Below are 17021 nucleotides of genomic sequence, written 5' to 3'. Positions count from 1 at the left end.
TAATGTGCACCAGTTCTGTATGATACAAATGCAATAAAACAGATTATGTATGATACAAATGCATAAAAACAGAATCTGTATGATACAAATGCATAAAAACAGATTCTGTATGATACAAATGCATAAAAACAGATTCTGTATGATACAAATGCATAAAAACAGAATCTGTATGATACAAATGCATAAAAACAGAATCTGTATGATACAAATGCATAAAAACAGAATCTGTATGATACAAATGCATAAAAACAGATTCTGTATGATACAAATGCATAAAAACAGATTCTGTATGATACAAATGCATAAAAACAGAATCTGTATGATACAAATGCATAAAAACAGAATCTGTATGATACAAATGCATAAAAACAGAATCTGTATGATACAAATGCATTAAAACAGATTCTGTATGATACAAATGCATAAAAACAGATTCTGTGTGATACAAATGCATAAAAACAGATTCTGTGTGATACAAATGCATAAAAACAGATTCTGTGTGATACAAATGCGTAAAAATAGATGATGTATGATACAAATGCGTAAAAATAGATGATGTATGATACAAATGCGTAAAAATAGATGATGTATGATACAAATGCGTAAAAATAGATGATGTATGATACAAATGCGTAAAAATAGATGATGTATGATACAAATGCGTAAAAATAGATGATGTATGATACAAATGCGTAAAAATAGATGATGTATGATACAAATGCGTAAAAATAGATGATGTATGATACAAATGCGTAAAAATAGATGATGTATGATACAAATGCGTAAAAACAGATTCTGTATGATACAAATGCATAAAAACAGATTCTGTGTATTACAAGTGCTGTTGAAAACTATTTTATAATGGGAAGGTGATGTATTTTGGTACACATTCACTGCAGTGTCCATTACTTATTGGCTGATAGGCAACTCCTTCCACTGTTAGGGAAGAGGAATAAGGCCCATTGCTATATTGGGTATTCATAAGTGTGACCCCAAAAAGTGCATTAGGGATTCAGAAAACAATAGTGTATTGTTCCCCATGAACTATTGTGCAGAGCATTATGTAATGAGATATGTGTGAGCCAGACGCCCATATTCACCAGCATATTCATTTAGTTACCATCCTGTATGACTATTTGCTAAACACTCTGTTTATACATCCAACCTCAGGCACAGCTATTTGTGCGATCTGTCCCACTGTTCCTGTGACTTACATCTTGTTATCCCTATAGGTAAAACTCTAGCATACGGAATTCCTCTTGTCCAGGCTCTGCAAGGAGTGACTCCCAAGATCCAGGTAATGACCACACCAATGTACAAGAATGTTGTAGGTCTTTATGAGGCATAGATCCCAATGAGACTTGTTTACTCTATAGTGATTGGCTGATAACGTTCCCCAGCATTAAAGGGACAGTTTACTCAAAAAATGCCTCCCCTTTAATTTGTTCCAAATGATCCTCTTTACCTGCTGGAGTGTATTAAATTGTTTACAAGTATTTCTATTACCCTTATATCGGCATTTGAAATAGTTGATTTAGCCTGTGGTATCCCCACCTATTCTGAAAGTTTTTGGCCTCAAGGCCAAGTTGTGTAAACACAGCCAGGAGAAGAAATTACACTCCCAGTGGGTTATAGAAGAGATAAGGTAAAAAAATGTTAATTTTCCATTGTTCTCTCCAAGTATTGATGATTGGTTTACGAGCAGGTATATGTACACAATGTGATAAAGTAATGAGCTCTGATTATATCTACAAGCTCAACCCATTTTATTAGGTTGTGGCTTCAAAACACAAAATCAGCTACTTCATATACACAAGTAAACCTTAAAAAGCAAATATCATACATTTTATACTCTGCAGCTGGTTAAAAAGTAATTAGAAACACATTAAGGGAAAAACTATTTTACGGTTTACTGTCCCTTTAATGACCCATTTGTGCATCTAACATGACAGTCCACAGGCTGAGGTTTATCTATCCTATTACAAATCTGTCTTTTGTAGCCGTCCTACAATTGAGACTAGTAGATTTGTGCTTTCTCAAGTCAGTACTTATCATTACTTGCTGTCATAGACCGCTGCTGTAACAGAGGAAATGCGTGCTATGTTACCATATGTAAATATCTGCATATGGATTTGTTATATGTATATCTATCATTATCCCACGTATAGCTTTGTCTGATAAGTTCTCTTTTTTTTCTTATCTCTCTGGTATATAAAAAAAGTTGTCTTTGAATGAGTCATTAAATTGTATATCTTCTTTTTTCCCAACAGCGCATTGATGGTCCTTACGCCCTCATTATAGTTCCAACCAGAGAGGTACGACACGTTTATCTCCACCAGTATATGTGTCTAACATTAGAGTGTCTGTTTGTAGCCCTAGCTGATTAACGTTATAGGCATGAAAGTGTCAGGGGAATTATAACGAACATAAATATAATTTGTGTTTAAGACAAAAAAGAGAAAAGGGGTTTGCACAAATAGTGTTAAATTGAAAGGTAAATCTTATATCATTATAATAAAATACAAACCGCACATTTGGCAGCACTGTTAGCCTATGAGAATCTTTGTATGGGGGAGTAACTATAAGGCTATCCTAAACTTTATAGGAAATATGCACAGACTTTTATGGCCTATAGTTCTTATCTATCGTCAATCTTTTTCTGTGTTTGGGATTTTATTTGTTTACTTACTTATTAAATGCTATGTATTAAATGAGGAATAATTTAATTTTGAGTGCAAGATGTTTTACCTTTAAAAATAAATATAGAGTTCCTGTTCTCCAGAAACAAGAATACATTAGGAATTACAGAGATATAGTGATCATAGTATTTTCAGTTTCAGCTGTTTAAATAATGCTGATGGCATTTTGTAGACCTTTTTAGTGACCTTATGTAGTGGTTAGACGTATCTGATCATGTGTTGTTGTGTATTGATCCTCCTCACATTACTGCACAAAAGCTTTAGTGCGTTTCATTAACGTCACATAACTAAGTAGATACCATATAGTAACCTATGAAAAGGACCATATTTTATTACATCTGAATGAATTTGGGTCAGTATATGCACAGATGAGAGCTCTTTTTTTACCTACAGCTGGCTCTGCAGAGTTTTACTACTATCCAGAAGCTGCTGAAGGTCAGTATTTGTTAGATCACAACCCTTCCCCTGCTCCTGGCAGAATGCAGCAGTGCATAGCCCTCCCCGTGGCTTTTGCAGCATGCAACAGCTTGCAACCCCTTCCCCATTCTGCTTGCAGCAAGCAACAGCTTACAGCTCCTTCCCCATTCTGCTTGCAGAATGCAACAGCTTACAGCCCCTTCCCCATTCTGCTTGCAGCATGCAACAGTTTAAAGCTCTCCAGTCCCTCCCCCATTCCGCTTGCAGCATGCAACAGTTTAAAGCTCTCCAGTCCCTCCCCCATTCCGCTTGCAGCATGCAACAGTTTAAAGCTCTCCAGTCCCTCCCCCATTCCGCTTGCAGCATGCAACAGTTTAAAGCTCTCCAGTCCCTCCCCCATTCCGCTTGCAGCATGCAACAGTTTAAAGCTCTCCTCCAGTCCCTCCCCCATTCCGCTTGCAGCATGCAACAGTTTAAAGCTCTCCAGTCCCTCCCCCATTCTGCTTGCAGCATGCAACAGTTTAAAGCCCTCCTCCAGTCCCTCCCTCATTCCGCTTGCAGCATGCAACAGTTTAAAGCCCTCCTCCAGTCCCTCCCTCATTCCGCTTGCAGAATGCAACAGTTTAAAGCCCTCCTCCAGTCCCTCCCTCATTCCGCTTGCAGAATGCAACAGTTTAAAGCCCTCCTCCAGTCCCTCCCTCATTCCGCTTGCAGCATGCAACAGTTTAAAGCCCTCCTCCAGTCCCTCCCTCATTCCGCTTGCAGCATGCAACAGTTTAAAGCCCTCCTCCAGTCCCTCCCTCATTCCGCTTGCAGAATGCAACAGTTTAAAGCCCTCCTCCAGTCCCTCCCTCATTCCGCTTGCAGAATGCAACAGTTTAAAGCCCTCCTCCAGTCCCTCCCTCATTCCGCTTGCAGCATGCAACAGTTTAAAGCCCTCCTCCAGTCCCTCCCCCATTCCGCTTGCAGCATGCAACAGTTTAAAGCTCTCCTCCAGTCCCGCTCCCATTCCGCTTGCAGCATGCAACAGTTTAAAGCTCTCCTCCAGTCCCTCCCCCATTCCGCTTGCAGCATGCAACAGTTTAAAGCTCTCCAGTCCCTCTCCCATTCCGCTTGCAGAATGCAACAGTTTAAAGCCCTCCTCCAGTCCCTCCCTCATTCCGCTTGCAGAATGCAACAGTTTAAAGCCCTCCTCCAGTCCCTCCCTCATTCCGCTTGCAGAATGCAACAGTTTAAAGCCCTCCTCCAGTCCCTCCCTCATTCCGCTTGCAGAATGCAACAGTTTAAAGCCCTCCTCCAGTCCCTCCCTCATTCCGCTTGCAGAATGCAACAGTTTAAAGCCCTCCTCCAGTCCCTCCCTCATTCCGCTTGCAGAATGCAACAGTTTAAAGCCCTCCTCCAGTCCCTCCCTCATTCCGCTTGCAGCATGCAACAGTTTAAAGCCCTCCTCCAGTCCCTCCCCCATTCCGCTTGCAGCATGCAACAGTTTAAAGCCCTCCTCCAGTCCCTCCCCCATTCCGCTTGCAGAATGCAACAGTTTAAAGCTCTCCTCCAGTCCCTCCCCCATTCCGCTTGCAGCATGCAACAGTTTAAAGCTCTCCTCCAGTCCCTCCCCCATTCCGCTTGCAGCATGCAACAGTTTAAAGCCCTCCTCCAGTCCCTCCCCCATTCCGCTTGCAGCATGCAACAGCTTAGAGCCCTCCCTAAGCTTCCATTCCGCTTGTAGCATGCAACAGTTTAAAGACCCCCTGCTCCTGGCAGTGTATTTCACAGCTCACACAGTGTTGTCCTATTTTCAGCCTTTCACTTGGATTGTGCCCGGAGTACTGATGGGAGGCGAGAAAAGAAAATCAGAAAAGGCCAGGTAATCCAGGATCCCGTTCTTACCAACCATTGCATTTCAATTAATCATAGCAGTCTTTGTAAATGACGGGGAAGGCACAGGAAGAAATTGTAACACTGAACAAGCAAAGGGGTATTGGAGAATAAACAGGCACCTTCAATCTTGCATAGGCCATAATGGAGATACCTCTGAGCACTGCCTTATTACTAGAATGGTTAGCATGTTGGCCACGTGTAGGTCACTAGTCACAGAGGTACAGATGTCTGTGAGCTGTAGCCACGTGTAGGTCACTAGTCACAGAGGTACAGATGTCTGTAAGCTGTAGCCATGTGTAGGTCACTAGTCACAGAAGTACAGATGTCTGTGAGCTGTAGCCACGTGTAGGTCACTAGTCACAGAAGTACAAATGTCTGTGAGCTGTAGCCACGTGTAGGTCACTAGTCACAGAAGTACAAATGTCTGTGAGCTGTAGCCACGTGTAGGTCACTAGTCACAGAAGTACAAATGTCTGTGAGCTGTAGCCACGTTTAGGTCACTAGTCACAGAAGTACAAATGTCTGTGAGCTGTAGCCACGTGTAGGTCACTAGTCACAGAAGTACAAATGTCTGTGAGCTGTAGCCACGTGTAGGTCACTAGTCACAGAAGTACAAATGTCTGTGAGCTGTAGCCACGTGTAGGTCACTAGTCACAGAAGTACAAATGTCTGTGAGCTGTAGCCACGTGTAGGTCACTAGTCACAGAAGTACAAATGTCTGTGAGCTGTAGCCACGTGTAGGTCACTAGTCACAGAAGTACAAATGTCTGTGAGCTGTAGCCACGTGTAGGTCACTAGTCACAGAAGTACAAATGTCTGTGAGCTGTAGCCACGTGTAGGTCACTAGTAACAGAAGTACAGATGTCTGTGAGCTGTAGCCACGTGTAGGTCACTAGTCACAGATATCTGCTAGTATGGCAATAAAAACCTTCAGGGAGCACCTTACCGAATGTGCTTTATTCAGCAATTTTGACCCTGGCTACCTCTTGTTTAAGCTGCTCAGGACACATAGAGCACCACTGTCAGTGCCACAATATGCTGGACTGTTTTGGGCGCTACTTACTGTGTTCCTTGTGGATTTATTAGTGTTCCTTGTGGATTTATATATATATATCCGTTATAATTGAAGAGTATTATATAGCCCGACCTCACATCATCTGCACTTGTTCAGAGCATTTGGTGGTCTCCAGACTGTTTATACGTGGCCCAATGTAAATACAGTTGTGTCTCTATATATGCGACTAAATAATCTAACGTGTAGATGTCTATTTATACACAGAGAGCACACAGTAGCCCGGGTCCCTATGTCTAGTAGAAAGTATTATGCCTGTGTATCCTATCTGTATATGCTGACTTTCTTTTTCTTCTTTTAAAAAGGTTACGCAAGGGAATTAATATTCTTATATCCACTCCGGGGAGGCTGGTCGACCACATCAAGTCAACACAGAGCATCCACTTCACTCGTGTCCGCTGGCTGATAGTGGATGAGGCCGACAGGTGACTGCGCCGTACCTTTGTATAAAGCAATATTAGTTTGTTACTAGACAGATAAAATATATCAGTGATGTTGTTTCGTCCTCTTCTTTTGATTGAATCAGTAAAATTTCCATGATTCCCTGCAGTATATCTGGGTAAAAAGACCTTGCTTGGCAACTCACCTGATACTACCAGGAAATGATATAGACAAAACTGTAGATCCCTGTGGGAGGGGTTATGGAGATGATTGACACTAGGAAATACACTAGCATGCACTATGTGTTCAGTTGTTTACAGTCTATCCTCTACACCCCAGCTAAGTATATGAGCTGCTCTATTGACCTTCTATCGGCATCCAATACCGCTCAGCTCTGCCCATCACTAAACCTGGAATGAACCTGACTGTTTGAAATCACCAGATTACACAGCTCGTTATCACTGTAACAAGAGCACGGTAGCATGTTATCCAACCAGTATAAAAAACAAGGCATATTGCTCAACAGTCATAGTTAAAGGGACAACACACTGTAAAACGGTTTTCCTCTTAAGGTGTTCCCATGAATTGTTACCAGCTGCACAGCATAAAGTGTACAACCCAATAAAATAGGCTAAGCTTGGAGGGAGCGGACTTCATTATCTTAACTCTCTCTACCTTCTCACGACGCCTCCTTATATTTGTTTGTATACTGAAGGTCCAATACATGGGTTGGAACAGATTAAAGGGAGAATATTTTACAATACTTTGTTTTTATTTAAAGGGATACTAAACCCCAATTTTTTTTTTATTTCATGATTCAGATAGAGCAATTTTAAGCAACTTTCTAATTTACTCCTATTATCAATTTTTCTTCGTTCTCTTGGTATCTTTATTTGAGAAAGCCGGAATGAAAGCTATAGGAGCCAGCCCACTTTTGGTTCAGCACCTGGGTTGCGCTTACTGATAGGATGGCTAAATGTAGCCACCAATCAGCAAGCACTTTCTACGGTGCTGAACCAAAAAATGGGCCGCCTCCAAAGCGTTCATTCCTGCTTTTTCAAATAAAGACACCAAGAGAACGAATAAAAATTGATAATAGGAGTAAATTAGAAAGTTGCTTAAAATTGCATGTTCTATCCGACTAATGAAAGAAAATATGTGGGTTTAGTGTCCCTTTAAGACATCACATGAAGTATCTCAGCACAGGAGACTGAGAAGGTCACAGCGTGCCACCCGCTTCTCTCAGACAGGCTGATAATGTGTTGGTTTTGTCTGTAGGATCCTGGACTTGGGCTTTGAGAAGGACGTCACAGCCATACTAAACGCTCTAAATGCTCAGTGCCAGGAGCGCCAGAATGTCCTGCTGTCTGCTACCCTCAGCCAGGGTAAGTCAATGTCATATTTACCCATCACACTGCTCTGCTTTAAAACGATACCCTGATGATGATGTGGCACTGGTTGGTAGTCTGTGGCTTAAAGGACCAGTAAATGCAGTGCATATGCATGATAACAAGACAACAAATAACATTTAGTCTGAACTTCAAATGAGTTCTGACAAATTTTTATAGTTATGTGTATCTCCACTCCCCTTGTGTCATGTGACAGCCATCAGCCAATCACAAATTCATATACATGCTCAGTAGGAACTGGTTGCTCAAAATGTGTAAATATAAAAACACTGCACATTTTGTTAATGGAAGTAAATTGGAACGCTGTTTAAATTGCTGCTCTATCTGAATCATGAAAGTTTAATTTTGGCTTGAGTGTCCCTTTAATTACATAAGTGAGCTCGATAAGGTAATGCGCAACCGTGCTTAATGAGAATTCGCCCACCCAAACATCTAAATCTATTCAAATAAATACACTGCTGACCCCATAAGGTGTTACTGAGAACTTGCCCGCCCAAAATCTAAATCCATTCAAATAAATACACTGCTGACCCCATAAGGTGTTACTGAGAACTTGCCCGCCCAAAATCTAAATCCATTCAAATAAATACACTGCTGACCCCATAAGGTGTTACTGAGAACTTGCCCGCCCAAAATCTAAATCCATTCAAATAAATACACTGCTGACCCCATAAGGTGTTACTGAGAACTTGCCCGACCAAAATCTAAATCCATTCAAATAAATACACTGCTGACCCCATAAGGTGTTACTGAGAACTTGCCCGCCCAAAATCTAAATCCATTCAAATAAATACACTGCTGACCCCATAAGGTGTTACTGAGAACTTGCCCGCCCAAAATCTAAATCCATTCAAATAAATACACTGCTGACCCCATAAGGTGTTACTGAGAACTTGCCCGCCCAAAATCTAAATCCATTCAAATAAATACACTGCTGACCCCATAAGGTGTTACTGAGAACTTGCCCGACCAAAATCTAAATCCATTCAAATAAATACACTGCTGACCCCATAAGGTGTTACTGAGAACTTGCCCGCCCAAAATCTAAATCCATTCAAATAAATACACTGCTGACCCCATAAGGTGTTACTGAGAACTTGCCCGACCAAAATCTAAATCCATTCAAATAAATACACTGCTGACCCCATAAGGTGTTACTGAGAACTTGCCCGGCCAAAATCTAAATCCATTCAAATAAATACACTGCTGACCCCATAAGGTGTTACTGAGAACTTGCCCGACCAAAATCTAAATCCATTCAAATAAATACACTGCTGACCCCATAAGGTGTTACTGAGAACTTGCCCGCCCAAAATCTAAATCCATTCAAATAAATACACTGCTGACCCCATAAGGTGTTACTGAGAACTTGCCCGCCCAAAATCTAAATCCATTCAAATAAATACACTGCTGACCCCATAAGGTGTTACTGAGAACTTGCCCGCCCAAAATCTAAATCCATTCAAATAAATACACTGCTGACCCCATAAGGTGTTACTGAGAACTTGCCCGACCAAAATCTAAATCCATTCAAATAAATACACTGCTGACCCCATAAGGTGTTACTGAGAACTTGCCCGCCCAAAATCTAAATCCATTCAAATAAATACACTGCTGACCCCATAAGGTGTTACTGAGAACTTGCCCGCCCAAAATCTAAATCCATTCAAATAAATACACTGCTGACCCCATAAGGTGTTACTGAGAACTTGCCCGACCAAAATCTAAATCCATTCAAATAAATACACTGCTGACCCCATAAGGTGTTACTGAGAACTTGCCCGCCCAAAATCTAAATCCATTCAAATAAATACACTGCTGACCCCATAAGGTGTTACTGAGAACTTGCCCGCCCAAAATCTAAATCCATTCAAATAAATACACTGCTGACCCCATAAGGTGTTACTGAGAACTTGCCCGCCCAAAATCTAAATCCATTCAAATAAATACACTGCTGACCCCATAAGGTGTTACTGAGAACTTGCCCGACCAAAATCTAAATACATTCAAATAAATACACTGCTGACCCCATAAGGTGTTACTGAGAACTTGCCCGCCCAAAATCTAAATCCATTCAAATAAATACACTGCTGACCCCATAAGGTGTTACTGAGAACTTGCCCGACCAAAATCTAAATCCATTCAAATAAATACACTGCTGACCCCATAAGGTGTTACTGAGAACTTGCCCGACCAAAATCTAAATCCATTCAAATAAATACACTGCTGACCCCATAAGGTGTTACTGAGAACTTGCCCGACCAAAATCTAAATCCATTCAAATAAATACACTGCTGACCCCATAAGGTGTTACTGAGAACTTGCCCGCCCAAAATCTAAATCCATTCAAATAAATACACTGCTGACCCCATAAGGTGTTACTGAGAACTTGCCCGACCAAAATCTAAATCCATTCAAATAAATACACTGCTGACCCCATAAGGTGTTACTGAGAACTTGCCCGACCAAAATCTAAATACATTCAAATAAATACACTGCTGACCCCATAAGGTGTTACTGAGAACTTGCCCGCCCAAAATCTAAATCCATTCAAATAAATACACTGCTGACCCCATAAGGTGTTACTGAGAACTTGCCCGACCAAAATCTAAATCCATTCAAATAAATACACTGCTGACCCCATAAGGTGTTACTGAGAACTTGCCCGCCCAAAATCTAAATCCATTCAAATAAATACACTGCTGACCCCATAAGGTGTTACTGAGAACTTGCCCGCCCAAAATCTAAATCCATTCAAATAAATACACTGCTGACCCCATAAGGTGTTACTGAGAACTTGCCCGACCAAAATCTAAATCCATTCAAATAAATACACTGCTGACCCCATAAGGTGTTACTGAGAACTTGCCCGCCCAAAATCTAAATCCATTCAAATAAATACACTGCTGACCCCATAAGGTGTTACTGAGAACTTGCCCGCCCAAAATCTAAATCCATTCAAATAAATACACTGCTGACCCCATAAGGTGTTACTGAGAACTTGCCCGCCCAAAATCTAAATCCATTCAAATAAATACACTGCTGACCCCATAAGGTGTTACTGAGAACTTGCCCGACCAAAATCTAAATCCATTCAAATAAATACACTGCTGACCCCATAAGGTGTTACTGAGAACTTGCCCGCCCAAAATCTAAATCCATTCAAATAAATACACTGCTGACCCCATAAGGTGTTACTGAGAACTTGCCCGCCCAAAATCTAAATCCATTCAAATAAATACACTGCTGACCCCATAAGGTGTTACTGAGAACTTGCCCGCCCAAAATCTAAATCCATTCAAATAAATACACTGCTGACCCCATAAGGTGTTACTGAGAACTTGCCCGCCCAAAATCTAAATCCATTCAAATAAATACACTGCTGACCCCATAAGGTGTTACTGAGAACTTGCCCGCCCAAAATCTAAATCCATTCAAATAAATACACTGCTGACCCCATAAGGTGTTACTGAGAACTTGCCCGACCAAAATCTAAATCCATTCAAATAAATACACTGCTGACCCCATAAGGTGTTACTGAGAACTTGCCCGACCAAAATCTAAATCCATTCAAATAAATACACTGCTGACCCCATAAGGTGTTACTGAGAACTTGCCCGACCAAAATCTAAATCCATTCAAATAAATACACTGCTGACCCCATAAGGTGTTACTGAGAACTTGCCCGCCCAAAATCTAAATCCATTCAAATAAATACACTGCTGACCCCATAAGGTGTTACTGAGAACTTGCCCGCCCAAAATCTAAATCCATTCAAATAAATACACTGCTGACCCCATAAGGTGTTACTGAGAACTTGCCCGCCCAAAATCTAAATCCATTCAAATAAATACACTGCTGACCCCATAAGGTGTTACTGAGAACTTGCCCGCCCAAAATCTAAATCCATTCAAATAAATACACTGCTGACCCCATAAGGTGTTACTGAGAACTTGCCCGACCAAAATCTAAATCCATTCAAATAAATACACTGCTGACCCCATAAGGTGTTACTGAGAACTTGCCCGCCCAAAATCTAAATCCATTCAAATAAATACACTGCTGACCCCATAAGGTGTTACTGAGAACTTGCCCGACCAAAATCTAAATCCATTCAAATAAATACACTGCTGACCCCATAAGGTGTTACTGAGAACTTGCCCGCCCAAAATCTAAATCCATTCAAATAAATACACTGCTGACCCCATAAGGTGTTACTGAGAACTTGCCCGCCCAAAATCTAAATCCATTCAAATAAATACACTGCTGACCCCATAAGGTGTTACTGAGAACTTGCCCGCCCAAAATCTAAATCCATTCAAATAAATACACTGCTGACCCCATAAGGTGTTACTGAGAACTTGCCCGCCCAAAATCTAAATCCATTCAAATAAATACACTGCTGACCCCATAAGGTGTTACTGAGAACTTGCCCGACCAAAATCTAAATCCATTCAAATAAATACACTGCTGACCCCATAAGGTGTTACTGAGAACTTGCCCGCCCAAAATCTAAATCCATTCAAATAAATACACTGCTGACCCCATAAGGTGTTACTGAGAACTTGCCCGCCCAAAATCTAAATCCATTCAAATAAATACACTGCTGACCCCATAAGGTGTTACTGAGAACTTGCCCGACCAAAATCTAAATCCATTCAAATAAATACACTGCTGACCCCATAAGGTGTTACTGAGAACTTGCCCGCCCAAAATCTAAATCCATTCAAATAAATACACTGCTGACCCCATAAGGTGTTACTGAGAACTTGCCCGCCCAAAATCTAAATCCATTCAAATAAATACACTGCTGACCCCATAAGGTGTTACTGAGAACTTGCCCGCCCAAAATCTAAATCCATTCAAATAAATACACTGCTGACCCCATAAGGTGTTACTGAGAACTTGCCCGCCCAAAATCTAAATCCATTCAAATAAATACACTGCTGACCCCATAAGGTGTTACTGAGAACTTGCCCGACCAAAATCTAAATCCATTCAAATAAATACACTGCTGACCCCATAAGGTGTTACTGAGAACTTGCCCGCCCAAAATCTAAATCCATTCAAATAAATACACTGCTGACCCCATAAGGTGTTACTGAGAACTTGCCCGCCCAAAATCTAAATCCATTCAAATAAATACACTGCTGACCCCATAAGGTGTTACTGAGAACTTGCCCGCCCAAAATCTAAATCCATTCAAATAAATACACTGCTGACCCCATAAGGTGTTACTGAGAACTTGCCCGCCCAAAATCTAAATCCATTCAAATAAATACACTGCTGACCCCATAAGGTGTTACTGAGAACTTGCCCGACCAAAATCTAAATCCATTCAAATAAATACACTGCTGACCCCATAAGGTGTTACTGAGAACTTGCCCGCCCAAAATCTAAATCCATTCAAATAAATACACTGCTGACCCCATAAGGTGTTACTGAGAACTTGCCCGACCAAAATCTAAATCCATTCAAATAAATACACTGCTGACCCCATAAGGTGTTACTGAGAACTTGCCCGCCCAAAATCTAAATCCATTCAAATAAATACACTGCTGACCCCATAAGGTGTTACTGAGAACTTGCCCGCCCAAAATCTAAATCCATTCAAATAAATACACTGCTGACCCCATAAGGTGTTACTGAGAACTTGCCCGCCCAAAATCTAAATCCATTCAAATAAATACACTGCTGACCCCATAAGGTGTTACTGAGAACTTGCCCGCCCAAAATCTAAATCCATTCAAATAAATACACTGCTGACCCCATAAGGTGTTACTGAGAACTTGCCCGACCAAAATCTAAATCCATTCAAATAAATACACTGCTGACCCCATAAGGTGTTACTGAGAACTTGCCCGCCCAAAATCTAAATCCATTCAAATAAATACACTGCTGACCCCATAAGGTGTTACTGAGAACTTGCCCGCCCAAAATCTAAATCCATTCAAATAAATACACTGCTGACCCCATAAGGTGTTACTGAGAACTTGCCCGCCCAAAATCTAAATCCATTCAAATAAATACACTGCTGACCCCATAAGGTGTTACTGAGAACTTGCCCGCCCAAAATCTAAATCCATTCAAATAAATACACTGCTGACCCCATAAGGTGTTACTGAGAACTTGCCCGACCAAAATCTAAATCCATTCAAATAAATACACTGCTGACCCCATAAGGTGTTACTGAGAACTTGCCCGCCCAAAATCTAATCCATTCAAATAAATACACTGCTGACCCCATAAGGTGTTACTGAGAACTTGCCCGCCCAAAATCTAAATCCATTCAAATAAATACACTGCTGACCCCATAAGGTGTTACTGAGAACTTGCCCGCCCAAAATCTAAATCCATTCAAATAAATACACTGCTGACCCCATAAGGTGTTACTGAGAACTTGCCCGCCCAAAATCTAAATCCATTCAAATAAATACACTGCTGACCCCATAAGGTGTTACTGAGAACTTGCCCGCCCAAAATCTAAATCCATTCAAATAAATACACTGCTGACCCCCATAAGGTGTTACTGAGAACTTGCCCGACCAAAATCTAAATCCATTCAAATAAATACACTGCTGACCCCATAAGGTGTTACTGAGAACTTGCCCGCCCAAAATCTAAATCCATTCAAATAAATACACTGCTGACCCCCATAAGGTGTTACTGAGAACTTGCCCCGAGCCAAAATCTAAATCCATTCAAATAAATACACTGCTGACCCCATAAGGTGTTACTGAGAACTTGCCCGCCCAAAATCTAAATCCATTCAAATAAATACACTGCTGACCCCATAAGGTGTTACTGAGAACTTGCCCGCCCAAAATCTAAATCCATTCAAATAAATACACTGCTGACCCCATAAGGTGTTACTGAGAACTTGCCCGCCCAAAATCTAAATCCATTCAAATAAATACACTGCTGACCCCATAAGGTGTTACTGAGAACTTGCCCGCCCAAAATCTAAATCCATTCAAATAAATACACTGCTGACCCCATAAGGTGTTACTGAGAACTTGCCCGACCAAAATCTAAATCCATTCAAATAAATACACTGCTGACCCCATAAGGTGTTACTGAGAACTTGCCCGCCCAAAATCTAAATCCATTCAAATAAATACACTGCTGACCCCATAAGGTGTTACTGAGAACTTGCCCGCCCAAAATCTAAATCCATTCAAATAAATACACTGCTGACCCCATAAGGTGTTACTGAGAACTTGCCCGCCCAAAATCTAAATCCATTCAAATAAATACACTGCTGACCCCATAAGGTGTTACTGAGAACTTGCCCGACCAAAATCTAAATCCATTCAAATAAATACACTGCTGACCCCATAAGGTGTTACTGAGAACTTGCCCGCCCAAAATCTAAATCCATTCAAATAAATACACTGCTGACCCCATAAGGTGTTACTGAGAACTTGCCCGCCCAAAATCTAAATCCATTCAAATAAATACACTGCTGACCCCATAAGGTGTTACTGAGAACTTGCCCGCCCAAAATCTAAATCCATTCAAATAAATACACTGCTGACCCCATAAGGTGTTACTGAGAACTTGCCCGCCCAAAATCTAAATCCATTCAAATAAATACACTGCTGACCCCATAAGGAGTTACTGAGAACTTGACCGACCCAAAATCTAAATCCATTCAAATAAATACACTGCTGACCCCATAAGGTGTTACTGAGAACTTGCCCGCCCAAAATCTAAATCCATTCAAATAAATACACTGCTGACCCCATAAGGTGTTACTGAGAACTTGCCCGCCCAAAATCTAAATCCATTCAAATAAATACACTGCTGACCCCATAAGGTGTTACTGAGAACTTGCCCGCCCAAAATCTAAATCCATTCAAATAAATACACTGCTGACCCCATAAGGTGTTACTGAGAACTTGCCCCGCCCAAAATCTAAATCCATTCAAATAAATACACTGCTGACCCCATAAGGTGTTACTGAGAACTTGCCCGCCCTAAAATCTAAATCCATTCAAATAAATACACTGCTGACCCCATAAGGTGTTACTGAGAACTTGCCCGACCCAAAATCTAAATCCATTCAAATAAATACACTGCTGACCCCATAAGGTGTTACTGAGAACTTGCCCGCCCAAAATCTAAATCCATTCAAATAAATACACTGCTGACCCCATAAGGTGTTACTGAGAACTTGCCCGACCAAAATCTAAATCCATTCAAATAAATACACTGCTGACCCCATAAGGTGTTACTGAGAACTTGCCCGCCCAAAATCTAAATCCATTCAAATAAATACACTGCTGACCCCCATAAGGTGTTACTGAGAACTTGCCCGACCCAAAATCTAAATCCATTCAAATAAATACACTGCTGACCCCATAAGGTGTTACTGAGAACTTGCCCGCACCAAAATCTAAATCCATTCAAATAAATACACTGCTGACCCCATAAGGTGTTACTGAGAACTTGCCCGCCCAAAATCTAAATCCATTCAAATAAATACACTGCTGACCCCATAAGGTGTTACTGAGAACTTGCCCGCCCAAAATCTAAATCCATTCAAATAAATACACTGCTGACCCCATAAGGTGTTACTGAGAACTTGCCCGCCCAAAATCTAAATCCATTCAAATAAATACACTGCTGACCCCCATAAGGTGTTACTGAGAACTTGCCCGACCCAAAATCTAAATCCATTCAAATAAATACACTGCTGACCCCATAAGGTGTTACTGAGAACTTGCCCGCCCAAAATCTAAATCCATTCAAATAAATACACTGCTGACCCCATAAGGTGTTACTGAGAACTTGCCCGACCAAAATCTAAATCCATTCAAATAAATACACTGCTGACCCCATAAGGTGTTACTGAGAACTTGCCCGACCAAAATCTAAATCCATTCAAATAAATACACTGCTGACCCCATAAGGTGTTACTGAGAACTTGCCCGCCCAAAATCTAAATCCATTCAAATAAATACACTGCTGACCCCATAAGGTGTTACTGAGAACTTGCCCGCCCAAAATCTAAATCCATTCAAATAAATACACTGCTGACCCCATAAGGTGTTACTGAGAACTTGCCCGCCCAAAATCTAAATCCATTCAAATAAATACACTGCTGACCCCATAAGGTGTTACTGAGAACTTGCCCGACCAAAATCTAAATCCATTCAAATA

General features: G+C 41.1%; 1 protein-coding gene across 1 annotated transcript in view; it reads left to right on the top strand.

The window, feature by feature from the left end:
- Positions 1 to 17021, top strand: part of DDX31 (DEAD-box helicase 31) — a 123462-nt gene that overhangs the window by 7178 nt on the left and 99263 nt on the right. Inside the window, exons 6-11 of the mRNA XM_053695948.1 lie at positions 1233 to 1297; positions 2271 to 2315; positions 3093 to 3134; positions 4916 to 4980; positions 6372 to 6491; positions 7726 to 7832. Coding sequence (XP_053551923.1) covers positions 1233 to 1297; positions 2271 to 2315; positions 3093 to 3134; positions 4916 to 4980; positions 6372 to 6491; positions 7726 to 7832 — 444 coding nt within the window. The remainder of the gene's footprint in view (positions 1 to 1232; positions 1298 to 2270; positions 2316 to 3092; positions 3135 to 4915; positions 4981 to 6371; positions 6492 to 7725; positions 7833 to 17021) is intronic.

This window comes from Bombina bombina, chromosome 12 (assembly GCF_027579735.1).
Source record: "Bombina bombina isolate aBomBom1 chromosome 12, aBomBom1.pri, whole genome shotgun sequence".
NCBI lineage: Eukaryota > Metazoa > Chordata > Amphibia > Anura > Bombinatoridae > Bombina > Bombina bombina.
This window is presented reverse-complemented; position numbering and strand designations above follow the sequence as displayed.